The sequence below is a fragment of the Embiotoca jacksoni genome, unplaced genomic scaffold, assembly GCF_022577435.1.
Source record: "Embiotoca jacksoni isolate LCO1_2020_lvr unplaced genomic scaffold, fEmbJac1.0.p SCAF_21, whole genome shotgun sequence".
In the NCBI taxonomy this organism is placed as follows: Eukaryota; Metazoa; Chordata; class Actinopteri; family Embiotocidae; genus Embiotoca; species Embiotoca jacksoni.
Genome location: NW_027185352.1, coordinates 8,328,573 through 8,345,752, shown reverse-complemented (window position 1 = coordinate 8,345,752; position 17,180 = coordinate 8,328,573). Strand labels below are relative to the sequence as shown.

The window sequence follows — 17,180 nt, the reverse complement described above, 5'->3', positions numbered from 1 at the left end:
CCGTCCTCATTTTCCTTCCCCGAGCGGATGAGCGGGACAGATAAATCTTTCCTACCACGTCTGACGTCAGCGTCTTGTACGGCGACAATGTTTGCAAGGGTCGGAAAGATCTAAATGTCCCCACACAAGCACCTTATGGTGAAAACTTTAAAATGTAAAGTTTAAATACAGATTTGGTATTTTACAGACCTACTCTGTCTCCACACAACAATAGTGTGTTTTACTCGGGGCGACATTAACGCTTAAATCAAATTCTCTGCCGCAGTAACTTTGGAAACTTCCCGTGGAGATTGTATATACAGTGGTGTGAAAAAGTGTTTTGCCCCCTCCAGTTAAAACATAACTTAACTGTGGTTTATCACACCCGAGTTCGATTTCTCGAGCCACATCCAGGCCTGATTACTGCCACACCTGTTCTCAATCAAGAAATCACTTAAATAGGACCTGCCTGACAAAGTGAAGTAGACCAGAAGATCCTCAAAAGATAGACATCATGCCGAGATCCAAAGAAATTCAGGAACAAATGAGAAAGAAAGTAATTGAGATCTATCAGTCTGGAAAAGGTTCTAAAGCCATTTCTAAAGCTTTGGGACTCCAGCGAACCACAGTGAGAGCCATTATCCACAAATGGAGAAAACATGGAACAGTGGTGAACAGGAGTGGCCGGCCGACCAAAATTACCCCAAGAGAGCAGCGACGACTCATCCGAGAGGTCACAAAAGATCCCATGACAACATCCAAAGAACTGCAGGCCTCACTTGCCTCAGTTAAGTTCAGTGTTCATGACTCCACCATAAGAAAGAGACCGGGCAGAAATGGCTGCATGGCAGAGTTCCAAGACGAAAACCACCACTGAGCAAAAAGAACATTAAGGCTCGTCTCATTTTTGCCAGAAAACATCTTGATGATCCCCAAGACTTTTGGGAAAATACTCTGTGGACTGACGAGACAAAAGTTGAACTTTTTGGAAGGTGTGTGTCCTGTTACATCTGGCGTAAAAGTAACACCGCATTTCAGAAAAAGAACCTCATACCAACAGTAAAATAAGGTGGTGGTGGTAGTGTGATGGTCTGGGGCTGTTTTGTTGCTTCAGCACCTTGAAGACTTGCTGTGATAAATGGAACCATGAATTCTACTGTACCAAAAAATCCTGAAGGAGAATGTCCGGTCATCTGTTCGTGACCTCAAGCTGAAGCCAACTTGGGTTCTGCAGCAGGACAATGATCCAAAACACACCAGCAAGTCCACCTCTGAATGGATGAAGAAAAACAAAATGAAGACTTTGGAGTGGCCTCGTCAAAGTCCTGACCTGAATCCTATTGAGATGCTGCGGCATGACCTTAAAAAGGAGGTTTGTGCTGGAAAACCCTCCAATGTGGCTGAATTACAACAACTCTGTAAAGATGAGTCGGCCAACATTCCTCCACAGCTGTAAAAGACTCATTGCAAGTTATCGCAAACGCTTGATTGCAGTTGTTGCTGCTGAGGGTGGCCCAACCAGTTATTAGGTTTAGGGGGCAAAACACTTTTTCACACAGGGCCATGTGGGTTTGGATTTTTTTTTCCTCCCTTAATAATAAAAACCTTCATTTAAAAACTGCATTTTGTGTTTACCCGTCTTATCTTTGATGAATATTTAAATTTGTTTGATGATCTGAAACATTTAAGTGTGACAAACATGCAACGAAATCAGAAACACTTTTTCACACCACTATCAGGTGTCTTCAATGTTTTTCAGGCAAAGGACCCCCAAACTGATGGAGCAAGGACCACCTACTATATATATATATTGTATACAATTGTGTTTTATATTAAACTGGAGGAGTGATGAGGCTTGAAGGGACAGATCCAGGCTAGTCTTGCGCTGTGAGTGAACCGGTGTCCAGCTTAAGAGAGCTCCTGTGTGTCGCTGAATGTGTGCATTTCTGACTGAAAGATAACATCTGCCTCCATTTATCCATTCACTATCTGCACAGGCTGATGGAGGGGACAGGAAGGGAGAGAAAAAAAAAGGGGGTGAGTGTTTGGGGAAAGAGAATATTGTTGGATTCACGTTAATGTGTATTTAAAGACATTTAAATTTGTGGAAGAAAAAAAAAACATTTGGGAAAAATTGTCTAATCAACCAAAAAAAAAATTTCACGGACCTCCTGCAGTACCTCCGCGGACCCCCTCGGGGTCGCGGATCCCCTGTTGAAGACCTCTGGTATGTACAGTATCTTCGAGGTAGTAAACAGGCTGCAGGACAACGGGTCAAATGATATGTAGATTCACCCGTAAGTTTGCGGCGGGAAGGTGAATAAAATTTAAGAAGTAGCGAGCTCAACCCGCTGTTGGGCACGAAACACGTCAACCAAGAAGTTACTTAATCCGAATTTAAAGAAGTGAGATAGTCTTCCACGGATTAACTTATGTTTGCGTATTTACGTTATTTTAGTGTTTTAACAGCGAGTTCCCTCTAACTCCTTTCTGCATGAAGGAAGCTACAGTGGGTGTAACTTGACTCGTCAAACATCGCCACCTCTCCTCCTCCTCTTCCTCTTTCTCCTCCTTCTCCTCCGCCGCCCCCAACCCCACCCGTCTGATTCTCTCAAGTCACAACTTGACCAAACTTTATATGGCTGAAACCATGTTGAGAAATAAAGCAGGAATGTACGGAGGCCGGGGCTGCGCTTTAAAACCACTGTAAAAAAAAAAAAAAAAACTTAAAAAAAAAACTGCGGGCTGCTGTCAAAAGTTTTTACTTTTGGTGATGTGACTGGAACCTACGACGAGGACTATGGCTGAAAACTACATCCACGAGATGGAGTCTCTGTCCGACGCGGAGGAGCTGGCGGGTGGTGCGGAGTTGGGCATGATAGACGAGGAAGTTGGTGAGAGCTGCTTTGTCTATTTGTAACAGATGTGTTGTCTTGGTGCGCGCGTTTTGTCTGGGTTTGAACCCAGATTTCCCTCTCGTACTGTCCACCAGATTGTAAAACCATATGACGTCTGGGAAATCCCCCCCCCCCATCTTCTCATCCATTAGTACTCTTGAGAGGACACTTTTTGTAACCTCTTAAAGATAACTCCCTTCATTGTGGTTATTTTCTGCAATTAACTTTAGTGTTGTCACCTCTGAAGTGTAGACGGGGTTTCAAACCATGCACACATGGCTCTGCCTCTCACTACTGCATCTGTAAGATATAAGAAGATAGATTAGAAATATTAGTTCATCACCAGTTAAATAACCCCACCCCGCCAAAATAAAATAAATAAAATAGCTCAAACCCCTTTATCTGCAACCGTGACTCCTCCAACAGGTTACAGATGGAAGTGATTGCAGATCTCCACACTCTATTGTTATTTAAATGTTTTACATTCCTTACATGAGGAGCTGAAACTGTAACTTTATTGTTGAATTGAATTTGCTTGTCTCTCGAAGTAGATGTGAATATAGACCGTGTTGGAAGTCCACAGTTGCAGTACATACTTGTTGCCCTGTCAAAGCTGGGGGAGATTTCTCAAATCTTGTGTCTGTCTTGTCTGGAGTGGAATGCATTATTTATTTATTTATTTATTTTTTAACTCAGCCCACTGAGGGACAATTGGTCCTTTTGGTTTACTCTAATAGCAGTTGTCAGTGATATAGAAAAGACCCTAACCACGTGGAGATGACGCAGGCTTTTACATGGAATCAAAAAGGGCATGGCAAAGTGCACTCTGGTTTGTAATGACTTATTAATGAGCTTGTAGTCCTCAGTTCTCTGCAATTATTACTTTAATAGGTTGTTGTTGCTTCACAACGTTCACAATTAACACATTATGGTGATTCAGGAGGTCTCATTTAATGGTGTTGGTGAGGATCTGTTCACCCATGTCACTGAACCACTCCTGTAAATGACATCATCAGCTGGAAGCATTTTGTAGTGAAAATGGATACTGATCTTTATTTCACATGCAAAATATAAAATTACAGTCACTAACTGCTGATACTGAAGAAAGATCTTAGCGCTCACTCTGTTCCAGGAGAAGACTCATTCTCTGCCAAATGTTGGGTAATTCCCCAATGTTTGATATACAAAAGCATTTCCTGTGACTGTCAAGACGATAAGACAGACACTTAGACTTGAGTCTTTAGTGTTAACATGTTAGGTCAAATATTCATGCACCTTAATGTTGCCAAAAAGCTGTTTCTGATAAAGAATGATGCTTTATTTTTCTTGTTTGTTAGGCCTGTCTCTATGATGTTGTGCGTTGATATGGATGACGTACTCTCGAGAGGAAGTTAGTGCTGGGTTTGGTGGACTGTGGCAAGATCTTTTTTTTGCAGACAACAAGTGACTGACTCACTGTGGGACCGTAATGGTGTTTCTTTTCAAAGTCAGGCTGACAGATTCTGGGCACTTTAATGCAATATCTATTACTTTACTTCAAATTGAATGTGCTGAATGAAGAACAGAGAATAAATAACAAAACAAAAAATATGTAACTGTCCAGCTAGTCGCCGTCTGGATTTCATATCATGTCATAATACTGACTTTCCAATGAGCTTTGTTTGAGTGTAAACTGTGAGGCTGCCTGGAGACTTTTGTCAAAAGGAAAGTCTTATTTGATGAGCAGTGATTCCACAGCTAGTTTCCCAGCGTGTTACTATGGCCAGTGTTTTGAAAACAACATCTGTATTCAGTTAGCTTTCTTAAAGTGTTCCATTGTATCTGGAAAGATTACAGGACTTTCCATACCGGATGTTGTGCGGTCCGTTTTGTAAAGACACAAAACAGCTATGAGGCATATAATGGAGCATACAGCATTTGACTGTGTTTAGTTTGTTTATTTCAGGTTTGACACAGTCAGAGGTGTGGATGCTGTACGTAGAGTAACTGGAGAAACATTTCAGCAGATGGTGACCTATTTCTTTTCCTTTTCCAGGGAGTATTATAACATTGTGGCGTGTAGGACACCGTGTGCAAGCAGTATAAGAGCAGCAACAAGACCATGTTTAGGGAAATGAATAACAGACTTTGCTGCTTCAGTGAGCACCACTGAGGGAGCATGTGGACATTGTCCTGGTCAGTTTTCATGTGGAGTTGTAGCGGTGTGAAGGAAATGCAGAGTGCAGATACAGTATAAAGAAGTTGTAAAGTCAGCAGCATCTCAATGGGGAAAACAGCTGACAGGATGGACCTCAGAGAAAACACTCAAAATATATACAGTGTTTGTTTTATGTTGCCTATTTGATCTGCCTCTGCTTTCAATACAGTATACCATACTGTAGAACATTTGCCCTTTAATAAAAACTCCTTTTATACTGTAGTATAAATAATCTGCCACATATCGCGAGACTTTTTTGGGAGTTCTTTTAGCCTTGGGTGACTGAATTGATGACAAACTAACTCATCCTCCTTGCACGTGGTGGTGCTTTCACTTCCCATATTACTTAACCATAAGCATTATAGTGAGTATTAGATGCTCAGTACAACACTTCTAGGTAACACTCCTCACCCTCCATCATATAAATGAAGACTAAGGCTCGTGATTTTTTTTTTATGAACATGTAATAATCACTATAATTGACCATGTCAGTTTCTCAAATAGTCCCTAACCCCGTTTTTGGACCAAAGAATCATGTTAATTATTAATTTAATTATTTTTAGACAATGTTACATTTTACAATGCTGAAAAAGAATTACACATTTAGTTTGAGGTTCTGTGTTTGACAATAGCTCATAAAATAGAAAAGTCAATGTAGAGTTGACTAAAGCAGAGATGCATTTTAAACTGCAGCTGAGAGACAACATTCAGTTTAAACCCGTTTTACACCTTGAGCCACAGCTAAGCTAATCACAGTAACAAATGACAGTAAGCATGTAAGATAACGCAACATTTGTACGCTATAATGCGACTGAAGTTGATATCATTTTGAAAAACAGCTACACAAAATTGTATTGAATGAAACAAAATGATACAGTATTTAAATATAAATATAAAACATGTTTTGCAATATTTTCTCTATACATGCCATCAGATAACGGTTTGTGATTGATATCGGCTGATAATATCAGCATACCAATTTATCAGTCAGGCTCTTGAAAATATCCTTCCGATTTCAGGTTTCTTTGATTATTATCATGTTTTAATTCCCATTATTCTTTCTCATCTTCTTCTTTTCACAGTTTACCCACAGGAGTTTTTACCAACATATCACTCCATTAAAGAAGGATCAAAAGTAGCCAAAGCACAACTGGTAAGTCAACACTATCTGTCAGTGTCAACGAGAAGCACATCAGCTCATTATTCTATGATTTTTGGGTTGTAAATTGACTGATGGACTGTATATCCAGTATGTACTTGTATCTTTAACTATTACTATGAAAATGATAGCTGATAGAATCTACCTTTTCTTCAGCCTTTCTCATGGAAAAAAAACATTTAGCACACAATAAGCAGACAAGGAAGTTATTGTCACATGAGACACCGTTTTCAAATCACTACACACAATTCTCTATGATATAAAAGTAGAGACATACTGACATACGTTTTATTGTGGTTTAATGGTATCACGGGTCTGATTGTGTGAAGACAGGGAGGGATGGAGACAAAGGGCGGATATCATAATGTTTGTTGACTTCTCCCATTGCTCCTGCATAACCCACATCACAGCTTAAATAGAGCCTGTCTACATTATCTCTGCTCAGTCTGTCCACAAACCAGCCCTTCACTCTTCAACATGGGCACCACGTACGACATTATGGAGGAAGAAGAGTACGAGTTTCAGGCCGTAGAGTTACCTGATGAGCCTTATTTTTGTCCTCAGGCAGAGTTTAACGACAAACCCGACTCCTTATTCTTCAACGACGGCGTGAGGAGGATTGACTTCATCCTGGTGTATGAAGATGAGGACAAGAAGGATTTTGAAAAGAGGCACACATTCCAGAGGCGCAAGGTAGGTTTCTCCTGTTTTTAATCTCTTGGACCTGGTCGGTTCAGTAAAGTACAAAGTATTTCACATTTAATCTGCAGGTATTGTAAGCGATGCAAGTGGTGCTCGCATAACTCTTATTTTAATATGTAGTACATAATGTACAGTAGAGAGGTGACAGGAAATGGGTGGGTGGGGGGAGGGGTTGAAGGGGGGTGGGGGGAGACGTGCCACCTGCCATTTCATTGTCCTAAATTTAAAGGCTAACAGAATACTGAAAACATAATAAATCCTGATATGACAATGATGACAGTTAAGTATTGAAGGTTCGATTTAAAGTTTTTAAAATTTTAAATACATTTGGTTGTACATCATATGACTTAATAAATAATATAATAGTATTACATTAGTAGAAATGATAACCAATGTGGTCTGTGTTTAAAACATCAGTTTAATGTCGTGTTCACACAAAAAAGTCGGTTGATGACAGAAATTGTAGACAAAACTAATTTATTTTGGCACAATATAGCAGTGAATTATAAAGTTAACTACTTGTAAGAAAGTATATAGACAAATATGATATAAGGGTATGTTTTATTACTCATACAAACTATTGACTCCTCCTTATTTGTAAAAGGAGGTTTTATTAGAACCAGGATGTCAGTGTATGACTTGAACTTATGTGTATGTAAGCTTGAAGTGCAACAGCACATTGTGACCATGAGGTGTTCAGTGCAGAGGCTGACTACTTTCCCTAAGGGAGGACGGGGAAATGAAGAGCATAATTCCTTCACTTAGACCACCAAAACGTTGTCAAGCAAATTAAAATCAGATCGCTTTGGTCGTTAGCCTCCCTGAATCCAGTTGGTTTGTGACTGAAGAGAAAGAAAAACAGTTGTACTCGGTGTGCTTTGCTGTGTCAGAATGAAGGACACTGAGGTGTGAACTGGTATCGCCAGGCACGCTTGTTGTTATCAGTCTTTCGCAATAGCTTTGCTTACAGTGAGGTCTGTACAATGCAATGCTCGGCAGAACTTACACATCCACACACTTTAGACACCTACTGTGTTGCAATTGTGATCCTCAAGTGGTTTTTAAATGGAGACTCTGCTCTGTGAAAGCTAAAATAAGCTTACTGATAGTTAGTGATAGATCCATGATGGTTATGTTGTTTTCATGCAGTCGCTGTGAACGCAAGTTAAAGGTGTAGACAGGCGACACGCTCTGCAACTCAGACCCATATCTGTAGAAGCTGATAAACCAGTTTTAGCCAGTTGCTTGGAAAAGTCGGGCAGCTAGAGCGCCTGGAAGTCAGAGTTTATGTCCTTCTTCACCACAGATCCACCGGAACTGAAGCAATTCCTCACTCATAATCATTCAAAGCAAAGTAAATCCAGTGAGCTGCACGGCACCAGGCACTCCCTTTACTCCCTTTACTCCCTTTTTTTTTAAGAGTCAAATTCCCTCGGTTGCACGACATCTTTCTGCTCTTGACTGTGACTGCTGGAAAGGTTTGGTTCAGTTAGATGGTGTTGGCAGAATTGTCATCTTAAATTATGCTTTTTGACATTTTTTTTTTAGGTTTATCAAACAGGGTAATGCTATTGTGGTATTTCCTGTTTGACACAAATGCTTGGTTAGCTTGAACAAACAGCGAAGGTATTTTAGTTTTGCTTTGAGAAGGTGTTGCCAAATGTATTTATTATGATGGAGCTGATGATGACAGTCAGAATGTAGATGGACATCAAAGTTTCTATTCACCCTGCAAGACTCAATTGTCTTAGATGATGGTGTTCCCAACCTATCACAATAACTCTTGAGGTTTTGACTTTTATTATTTTACTGCTATTATTTGAATATTTTTCATACTTTTTCAAATTGATTTCATACTAGTTCGTTGTTTTTAATGTTAGTTCATTGTAAAACAATATCTGATGATATACCATCAACAAAAACCGCCTCTGACTTTCTATCAGTTTTTTTTATTCATGGTGCTTATTTACAGTGTAAATAATGAATATGTTATGCGAATGGAAATACCCAAATAAATGAGCTGTTAATACTAAATTTGACTTTTAATAAAACTTTATAAAAGGTCATCTCAAACGACAATACTCATTACATTGATTCATGTAAAGTTTATTAAAGTGATAACTTGCACATACTCTCTTCACATTCACATAAAAAACACAATTGAAATAACATCTTGGACTTTGTTTTTCTTTTGTATTCTGTGCTAGAATCCGGATGATAATGATCAGAGAGGAAGTCTGAACTATAAGCTCTTTTCTGTGCATTTCTCTGTAGAGACGGCGAGAGTATTTTGAGGCCAGCCTGATGAAGATGGGCCTCGAGCTGGAGGCCACACCGTCTGTAAGTGGAAGTCCTTGGAAGTTGTTGTCTCCCCTCCTGTCTCTTGCGCTTAAACTAAACTCTCTTTGTGTTCTGCAGGTGGTCAATGACAAACTCACTTTCGTGAAAGTTCACATGCCGTGGGATGTGCTGTGCACCTACGCCGAGGTGCTGCACATCAAGCTTCCCATCCAGCTCAACGACCTGTCCTCCCGGCCCTCCTTGTGGAACTTTTTCTCCGGCATCACCAAGTACTTCTATCCCAGCGAAGACCTGATCAGAAAGGAGACCGAGTTCTTCACCGCCCCCTTTGAAAAAGACCGTGTGGAGTACTTCCATGTCAAGGATAAAGATGTCTTCTTCACTCCTGCCATGAGGAGCAGGATGGTATGTTGTCCCATGTTGTTGCGGTTATTTCGGGCTGCCTCCAGGTTCTTCTCATGAGTTTATTTTTAGGACGGTAGCGGTCATCCTTTTCTCTGGAGATTAAGGGATTTCGTGATAAAAAATATAAATAGAGTAGTTCAACTAGAGTCCCTTTGAAGTTACAGAAATCGTAATATGTATGCTGTACTTAAGAATATTACACTGAATGTATAATAACACAGCATAAAGAAGCTGTTTTTCTTTTCCACAGGCATTGTACATCCTGAGCCGAGCCCCTTATGAAATACGAGGAAACGTGAAGAAGTTTGGCATCACCAAACTGCTGGATGGTGGCGTGTACAAAGCTGCCTATCCCCTCCATGATGTAAGTGATGCTGTTTTCTACTTTTTGTCTTGTTGACTTTTGGTGACAGTAGTTAGAAAATATATTGTACTGTGATGGCTCTTCTTTGTTGTGTATTTCAGTGCAGATTCAATGTAAGATCCAAAGAAGAGGGCTGCCCCAATGAGAGATTTCTACTCTATGAAGAATGGGCTCATCCCAAAAGCTTCTACAAGATGCAACCACTTGACCTCATAAGGTGTGCAAACGCTTTTCTGTTCTCTTTACAAAAAGGAACTTATAAGTCCTCGAATACTTAAAAGTTCTGTATATCACCAATAAATAGGTATACAGTTCGTGTTTGACTGCTGTTACCGTCTCTGTGTTCAAACATACGTATAATCTCCAGTGAACTGTAGAGCCACCATTGTAATTATTAAAAAAATACTTTTTTTGTACAGGAAGTACTACGGGGAGAAAATCGGCATTTACTTTGCCTGGTTGGGTTTCTACACAATGATGCTCGCTCTGGCTGCTGTTGTTGGACTTGGCTGTTTCATTTATGGATACCAAACTCAAGACACCAGCACCTGGAGGTATTGCAAATGAATGTAAAGCTTTGAAGAATTTATTTTGCCTACAAACGAGCACGTTACTTATTTTTCACATTGTTTTCAATCTTTACCTCCTGTGAAGCGTTTCCTCTCTAATCATCTCTGTTCTGTGTTTCAAATACTGCAGCAAAGAAGTTTGTGACCCTGAGATTGGAGGAAAGATTGTCATGTGTCCACAGTGTGACTTGTGCAAATACTGGACTTTAAACAGCACCTGTAACACTTCGAAAGTGAGTTTTATTTTTTATTTCAACAGTAAACTTCAATGATGAAGGATTTTGGTTTGACAACAACAGTGAGGCCAAAACTAAAAGCACGAACATCTATCTCTGACTGAATGATAAAGTTACACCGTTAGTCGGCCGAATGCTGCGACTTCCTCCATCTGTTTTAAAATAAAAGCCCAACTTTTACATTAAAAGCTCTCAAGCATTTCATATTGAACATGTTCCAGGCACTACTGGGATTGGACTTAGTCTTCTTCACTTTGTCCTCCCACTAATATTGCTAAGAGATTTGTGTAAGTAACCTTTAAAAAGATAGCAAACATTACGTGAGCAGTGGGTTTCTTAACAGTTAATATATTATTATGATGTGATTTTTACCTTCATGTCAGAAAACATCATCTCGTACTGTATCATTTCAAAGATATGACGTTTGAATGTACTTTGGGATCTAATTGTGTTTATTTTCTAAAAGTGACTAACATCTTATTATCATGCCAAATGAAAGCTGCATTTGCAGCACCAGTGAGTGGTACCGTCCAACTTTGCAAAGTTTAAATGTGTGGCTGCTATTTTACTCTATGACACAGCAACAGTTTTATTTATTACTCATTAAGATGTAACTTCCATGTTTCCTTTTTTTCTCATTTTTATCAGAACCTTTGCATATTTGATAACTTTGGAACGTTGGTGTTTGCAGTTTTCATGTCAGTCTGGGGTAAGTTTGATCCAATTTCAACAAAATGTTAGTTTTCTAACCTTTGGAAAACAATCTGCGTTATTGACCGTTCATGGAGGAAAACACGGATGTATAAAGTGTTGCTTCCTTTTTCTCTCTTGATAACTGCCCAACCTGTTTATTTCCTGCTTCTGTTCATTTCCTGTAGTGACTGTGTTCCTGGAGTTCTGGAAGCGCTACCAGGCGGAGTTGGAGTACCAGTGGGACACTGTGGAGTTTCTGGAGCAGGAAGAGCCACCTCGCCCAGAATATGAAGCCAAATGTATCTATGATAGGAAGAACTCTGTCACAGGGGTAAATCACACGCTTTTTTTTTTTTTTTTCCAGCTAAGAAAATTCTCATTCAAACAGATTTTCTATCCTATGGAGAGACACTATGTTAAAAACTTAGTTTTATGTTTTGCCATGTTGTTTCAAGTTCAGTATTTCATATCGTTTGTTTGTGATTCAGGTGAAAGAAAAAGTGCCATATACAGCCTGTGGACGATGTATTCGGTTGTCCATAGGAATGGGGACAGTCTTATTCTGGGTAATGTGATTAAATGCCTTTTTTTTATTTCTATTTCTTTTCTTTGTTCTGGTAACACATTTGTTTTACATTCCACAGTTCTCTCACAATTTCATAAAAAAGAAAATTGTATAATTTGGTACCACATAAAAGAAAATGTCAATTTAAATCAAAGTAAATATTAATTTATCACTCATTTATTATTGGAAACTTAACTCTCCCTTTATATTTATTTGACATATTTCTGCAGGTTTAGCTGACATGTTGTGCATTGACCACAGACACTCATTTTCTTTCCATGTTCGTAAATCCCCCAAAAATACAGTATTTAAAACAGAACATACGATAATCTAAATGTTTTCGTTTGTATGTTGTCCTTCAGATTATGTTGATCGTGGCGTCCATTGTGGCCATCACTGTGTACCGCCTGGTTGTCTTCATTACCTTCTCAACCAAACTCAGAAATCAGGACCTGAAGGATTTGGAGCCATTGAAGGAGTATGTGACGCCTCAGATGGCCACATCTGTCACAGCCTCAATCATCAGCTTTGTTGTAATTATGATCCTCAATGTTCTCTATGAGCGGGTCGCCATCTGGATCACAGACTATGGTGAGTTTAACCTGTACCTGTGATGCTACTCTTTTCCTAAACTGAACATGGTTTAATCCCCAATCCTTTTATATCTGACACAATAACAGAGCTTCCACGGACTAAAACAGAATACGAGAACAGCTTGACTCTGAAGATGTTCCTCTTTCAGTTCGTCAACTATTACTCGTCTTGTTTCTACATCGCCTTTGCAAAAGGGAAAGCAGTCGGATATCCCGGAAAGCCTGTTTATCTCTTGGGAAAATACCGGAACGAGGAGGTACTATCAGCCCATCTAGCTGTTTTAATCCTAATGAACTAATTTGCCATCATTGACTCTAATCTGTCTTGCCTCTGCAGTGTGACCCGGGTGGATGTCTGATTGAACTGACAACTCAGCTCGCTATTATCATGGGTGGAAAAGCCATCTGGAACAACATCCAAGAAGTTTTGCTACCGTAAGCAGTCAGATTGGAAGCTAATAAATACAGTATCTCCATCACAGTGAACAAAAGCGTTACAACAGGTGTCACAGGCACCAGGCTAATAGCAACGCCTGACATCAATTCTCTATTGTCATACTGAGCCATCATTACAGTTCCTGCATGTGATCTTTTCCACAGATGGGTGAAGAATTTGATTTTTCGGCACTGCACCCAAGCGGCCTCGGAGAAGGTGACACCTCGCTGGGAGCAGGACTACCAGCTGCAGCCCAGTTCAAAACTAGGACTGTTCCATGAATATCTCGAGATGGGTAAGATGGGGGGAAAAAAGTCTTCGGTCCATTTGTCTGTCACATTTGCAGCTGCAAACCTGGAGGCTGTTGCACAAGCCGTGCAAGTTCAAACTGAGCATAAAAGTAATGCAGGTGGAAATTTATGAATTGCTAAATATACAGATGAAGACACTTTCAGTTTAAATGTTGCAGCCTATTTTTTTTTTTATTAAACTAGTTTGTAGTAATTGAACCTGATGAAAATAAGTTATCACACCTGCAGCGGGCGTGACTCCTGGGTCGTGTTGACGTGTGCCTGCCTTGTTCCTCACAGTCATCCAGTTTGGCTTCGTGACCCTGTTCGTGGCCTCCTTCCCTTTGGCTCCGGTCCTGGCTCTGATCAACAATCTGTTTGAGATTCGGGTTGATGCTTGGAAAATCACGACGCAGTTTCGCCGCATTAGTCCAGAGAAGGCCCAAGATATCGGGGCCTGGCAGCCCATTCTTCAAGGCATCGCCATCCTGGCTGTGGCAACAAATGTAAGTTGGTGAAAGTTGATTCGGTTCATTAGTAAAAATCTATTACAGTTTCAGCCGTGCAGTAAATCCAACGTTTGTAAAGCATAATGTTCAGCATTTTTCAGTATAATGCAGTCCAGTAAAATACAAAATGAAAATCAACTACAGACCCAAATGTGACCATAAATTTGAATGTACACCTCTGTGTTAAAAACACTTAAAATATTTTAAAATATACAAAAGAAGGCTGTACTGCAGGACTTAAGAGTTCATATAAGAGAGCACCTGTGTGTCATATTCAGCAATGACTCACGTTATTCTCTCATAATAACATTATCAAACTATAGAAAAGTACGCTGACTTAAATACAACCATTTTTCTGCTTTCACTCCTTCTACTTGTTATCTCAACAGGCCATGATCATTGCGTTCACATCAGACATGATTCCACGGTTGGTCTACTACTGGTCTTTCTCCGTGTACCCGTATGGAGATCAAGCTAATAACACCATGGAGGGCTACATCAACAGCTCTCTGTCTGTGTTCAATACCAGCGACTTCCACCGCAATTTGTTTACAACCGCTTCTGCCAACGTAACCATCTGCAGGTACATCTCATCTCATCTGTGTGTGCTGTATTCAACTTTCCCCTTGTTGTTGCATGTTTTCTTTCATTTTACAGAGAATAATGTTTTTTAGTTTTTTTTTTTTTTTTTTTTTTATGGTTTTAAAAATAAAAAAAACAATATGACCATTTTTCCCGAAACAATACTAAAAGTATGACACAAACATGACTATACCTAATTGCAAAGATCCTACAGATAATATTATTATGACCAATTTTCCCTAAATAGATGTAAAAGATATTGGGAGAAACAAAACTCTGTCGTTGCACAGCAGCATATTGTATTTGAGAAGATTCAGCTGACCAACTTCCAAACAATGTCTGTCAAGTTCATGCATATAAATTACAAAATGACCACATGTGAAGGTGTAATATCAATTCACTGTTTGGTGACGTGATTTATACAGACTGTGTTTTACCAGAGTACTAGAGCTGTGAGCACTGCATGGAGGACACAGAACTAGCAAAAACTTTGGCACACACTTGCTGACTCTGCACAGCTGTTGTGTTCAGTGTTGCTGGTTGACATGAAAAAGGTATTTTTCAAAGTTGGTTTAACACTAAATTTTGAAGAGAGAAAATTAGCTTTGTCTCAGCTTTTACAGGCTTCAGACTGCTGGTCATTTGCTAAAATCGGGGCAGGAACAAACGTTCACTTCCTCTATCCCATCTCCCTCTGCAATGACAGGCTTAAATTTGTTTTATTAATTGATCATTATATGTATTTTATCATATGCAGACATAAAATATGATGCAAAGCTTAACACCTGAGTGACGTCAGGAAGCGATTTGTAGTAAGTCATTCGGGTCTGAAGAAAACTATTAAAAACTTTTCTCTTTTAGGTATCGAGATTTCCGGTTTCCTCCGGGGCACCACAGACAGTACGAGCACAACGTCTACTACTGGCATGTCATCGCCGCCAAAATGGCTTTTATAATTGTTGTAGAGGTGGGTACAAACAGAACAAATAAACAGGAAGAGTGAATGACACCGAAATATATGATTTAACTGTTAATTATTCCGACTTTTGAATTGAGGTGTCGTCTTCTTTCCCTTCTCCTCACAGCACATTGTTTACTTTACAAAGTTCATCTTGTCCTACATGATCCCAGACGTCCCGTACACTGTCAAAGAACAAATCAAACGAGAGAAGTACTTGACCCAAGTTATCCTCCACGAGACCAACCTTAAGCTGGTGACCAGACGTTTGAAACCAGTCAGAGATGAGACAATGGGCCATGAAGAGGCAGACGATAGAAATGAGGAGATGGAACTTGGTTTCTGACAGAAGATGGAAGAAGACATCTGTCCTATTTAGGTGCGTTACAAAAAAACGATGTTCTTCCCCTATAATTTACATTTAAGTTATTGCAGCATTCACCCTGATTAAATACTCATCAAGACCTTGTGAACCAGTGACGGACTTAAGAGCCAAGGAATGCACTTTTGTTACGGCACGAAGACGACTTTCTAAAAGAGCTGCTGGACAAAGAGAGGAGAAACCACTGCTGTCTACTCTTCATCCATCACCACTGTGTTTTTACCGTAGTCTCCGCCCTCTGTCATCTCTAAGACTGTTATTTTTCTAGTGAAATTAGGCGAAACTTGCTTCAGACTGAACAACATACAGTAACAGATGGGGTGTTTTACAGCTGACAGCACCAGTGCAGAAATTAAATCTGTTTCTTTAAACTGATGAATATTTGTTTTTACCTTAACTGACTTTTGTTAAACTTTAGTTTGACTCTATCCGCCTGCAGAAGTGCCGGTAGCATCTCTCTCTGTCCATAAAACTCCATGTTGGGGGCTTGGAGTTCTCACACCCATGTAATGTACTTCAGGGTTATCGATTATGTTTTATGCAGTCATTGAATATCAGTATTTTGCACCACTTTTGAATGCAGTGTAGATGGTTTTTTTGTGTTTTTTTTTTTTACACACGTCTCTTATAAAGAGCCAAAGTGATCTGTCTTAATGTTACATAAGTGATGATATCAGAAGTTAAAATATTATGCATGTGTGTATATACATGTATGCATGTGTATATACATTTTACTACATCTTCTAACTAAATGTGCCTCAGACTCTGTAAGTTTTAGAAAAAAAAAATCTGAATTACTTGGGAGCTTACTTTGTAAGCTTATTTGAAGTGAACACATAAAAGGTTTCATGAATAGAAATGTGCAATTACACAAGTGTAGTTTCATTGTTATATTGCAGTTTAGTTCAGCCTGTATTTCCATGTACATAAACTAGACTACAGCTGTGAGAAGTGGTTTGATGATGATGATGATGATGATGATGATGATGATAATACTTTATTGTCAGCCAAGTCTGAAGGTTTTCTTGCACCACAGCAGCTCAATTTACAGTATCCCATAGAATTTCAACATTGACAGAAACACAAAAATACACATTTGACGTGATAATCAGAGAAGTAATGATCAAACCCCTTCAACTTCAACATTTGCATGTTATATTCTGAGTTTATAGCCAATACAGTGATTTAATCTTCTCATGTCATTGATCAAATCGTATTATTACTTCATTAAACCATCATGTATGTAAACAGTATCTTATTTCAGCATCTGATTTTGATGATGTTTATCTGCCTTGCCTCTGTTTTATCATCATTAAATAGTTTTTTATAAAAAAGTTTTGTGTGCCTTACATGAAGTATTAAG

The 17,180-nt window shown here is 39.4% G+C and overlaps 1 protein-coding gene across 1 annotated transcript; it reads left to right on the top strand.

The window, feature by feature from the left end:
- The first annotated feature begins 2,570 nt into the window (after positions 1-2,570).
- On the top strand, positions 2,571-17,145 carry ano6 (anoctamin 6). The gene is made up of 20 exons (XM_069156752.1): positions 2,571-2,873; positions 6,156-6,226; positions 6,797-6,925; positions 9,209-9,274; positions 9,353-9,640; positions 9,891-10,004; positions 10,106-10,221; positions 10,424-10,558; positions 10,704-10,806; positions 11,458-11,518; positions 11,688-11,833; positions 11,991-12,068; positions 12,430-12,658; positions 12,748-12,917; positions 12,998-13,095; positions 13,261-13,391; positions 13,687-13,892; positions 14,285-14,478; positions 15,339-15,444; positions 15,563-17,145. The coding sequence occupies exons 1-20, from the start codon at positions 2,780-2,782 to the stop codon at positions 15,779-15,781; spliced, it is 2,754 nt and encodes a 917-aa protein (XP_069012853.1). The 5' UTR covers positions 2,571-2,779; the 3' UTR covers positions 15,782-17,145.
- The last annotated feature ends 35 nt before the right edge of the window (positions 17,146-17,180 follow it).

Bases quoted from the DNA above. Each gene is read 5' to 3' on its own strand.
- ano6 (XM_069156752.1), top strand. From the start codon at position 2,780: ATGGCTGAAAACTACATCCACGAGATGGAGTCTCTGTCCGACGCGGAG. The intron at 2,874-6,155 runs GTGAGAGCTGCT...TTCTTTTCACAG, and splicing joins CATGATAGACGAGGAAGTTG to TTTACCCACAGGAGTTTTTA. The intron at 9,641-9,890 runs GTATGTTGTCCC...TCTTTTCCACAG, and splicing joins CTGCCATGAGGAGCAGGATG to GCATTGTACATCCTGAGCCG.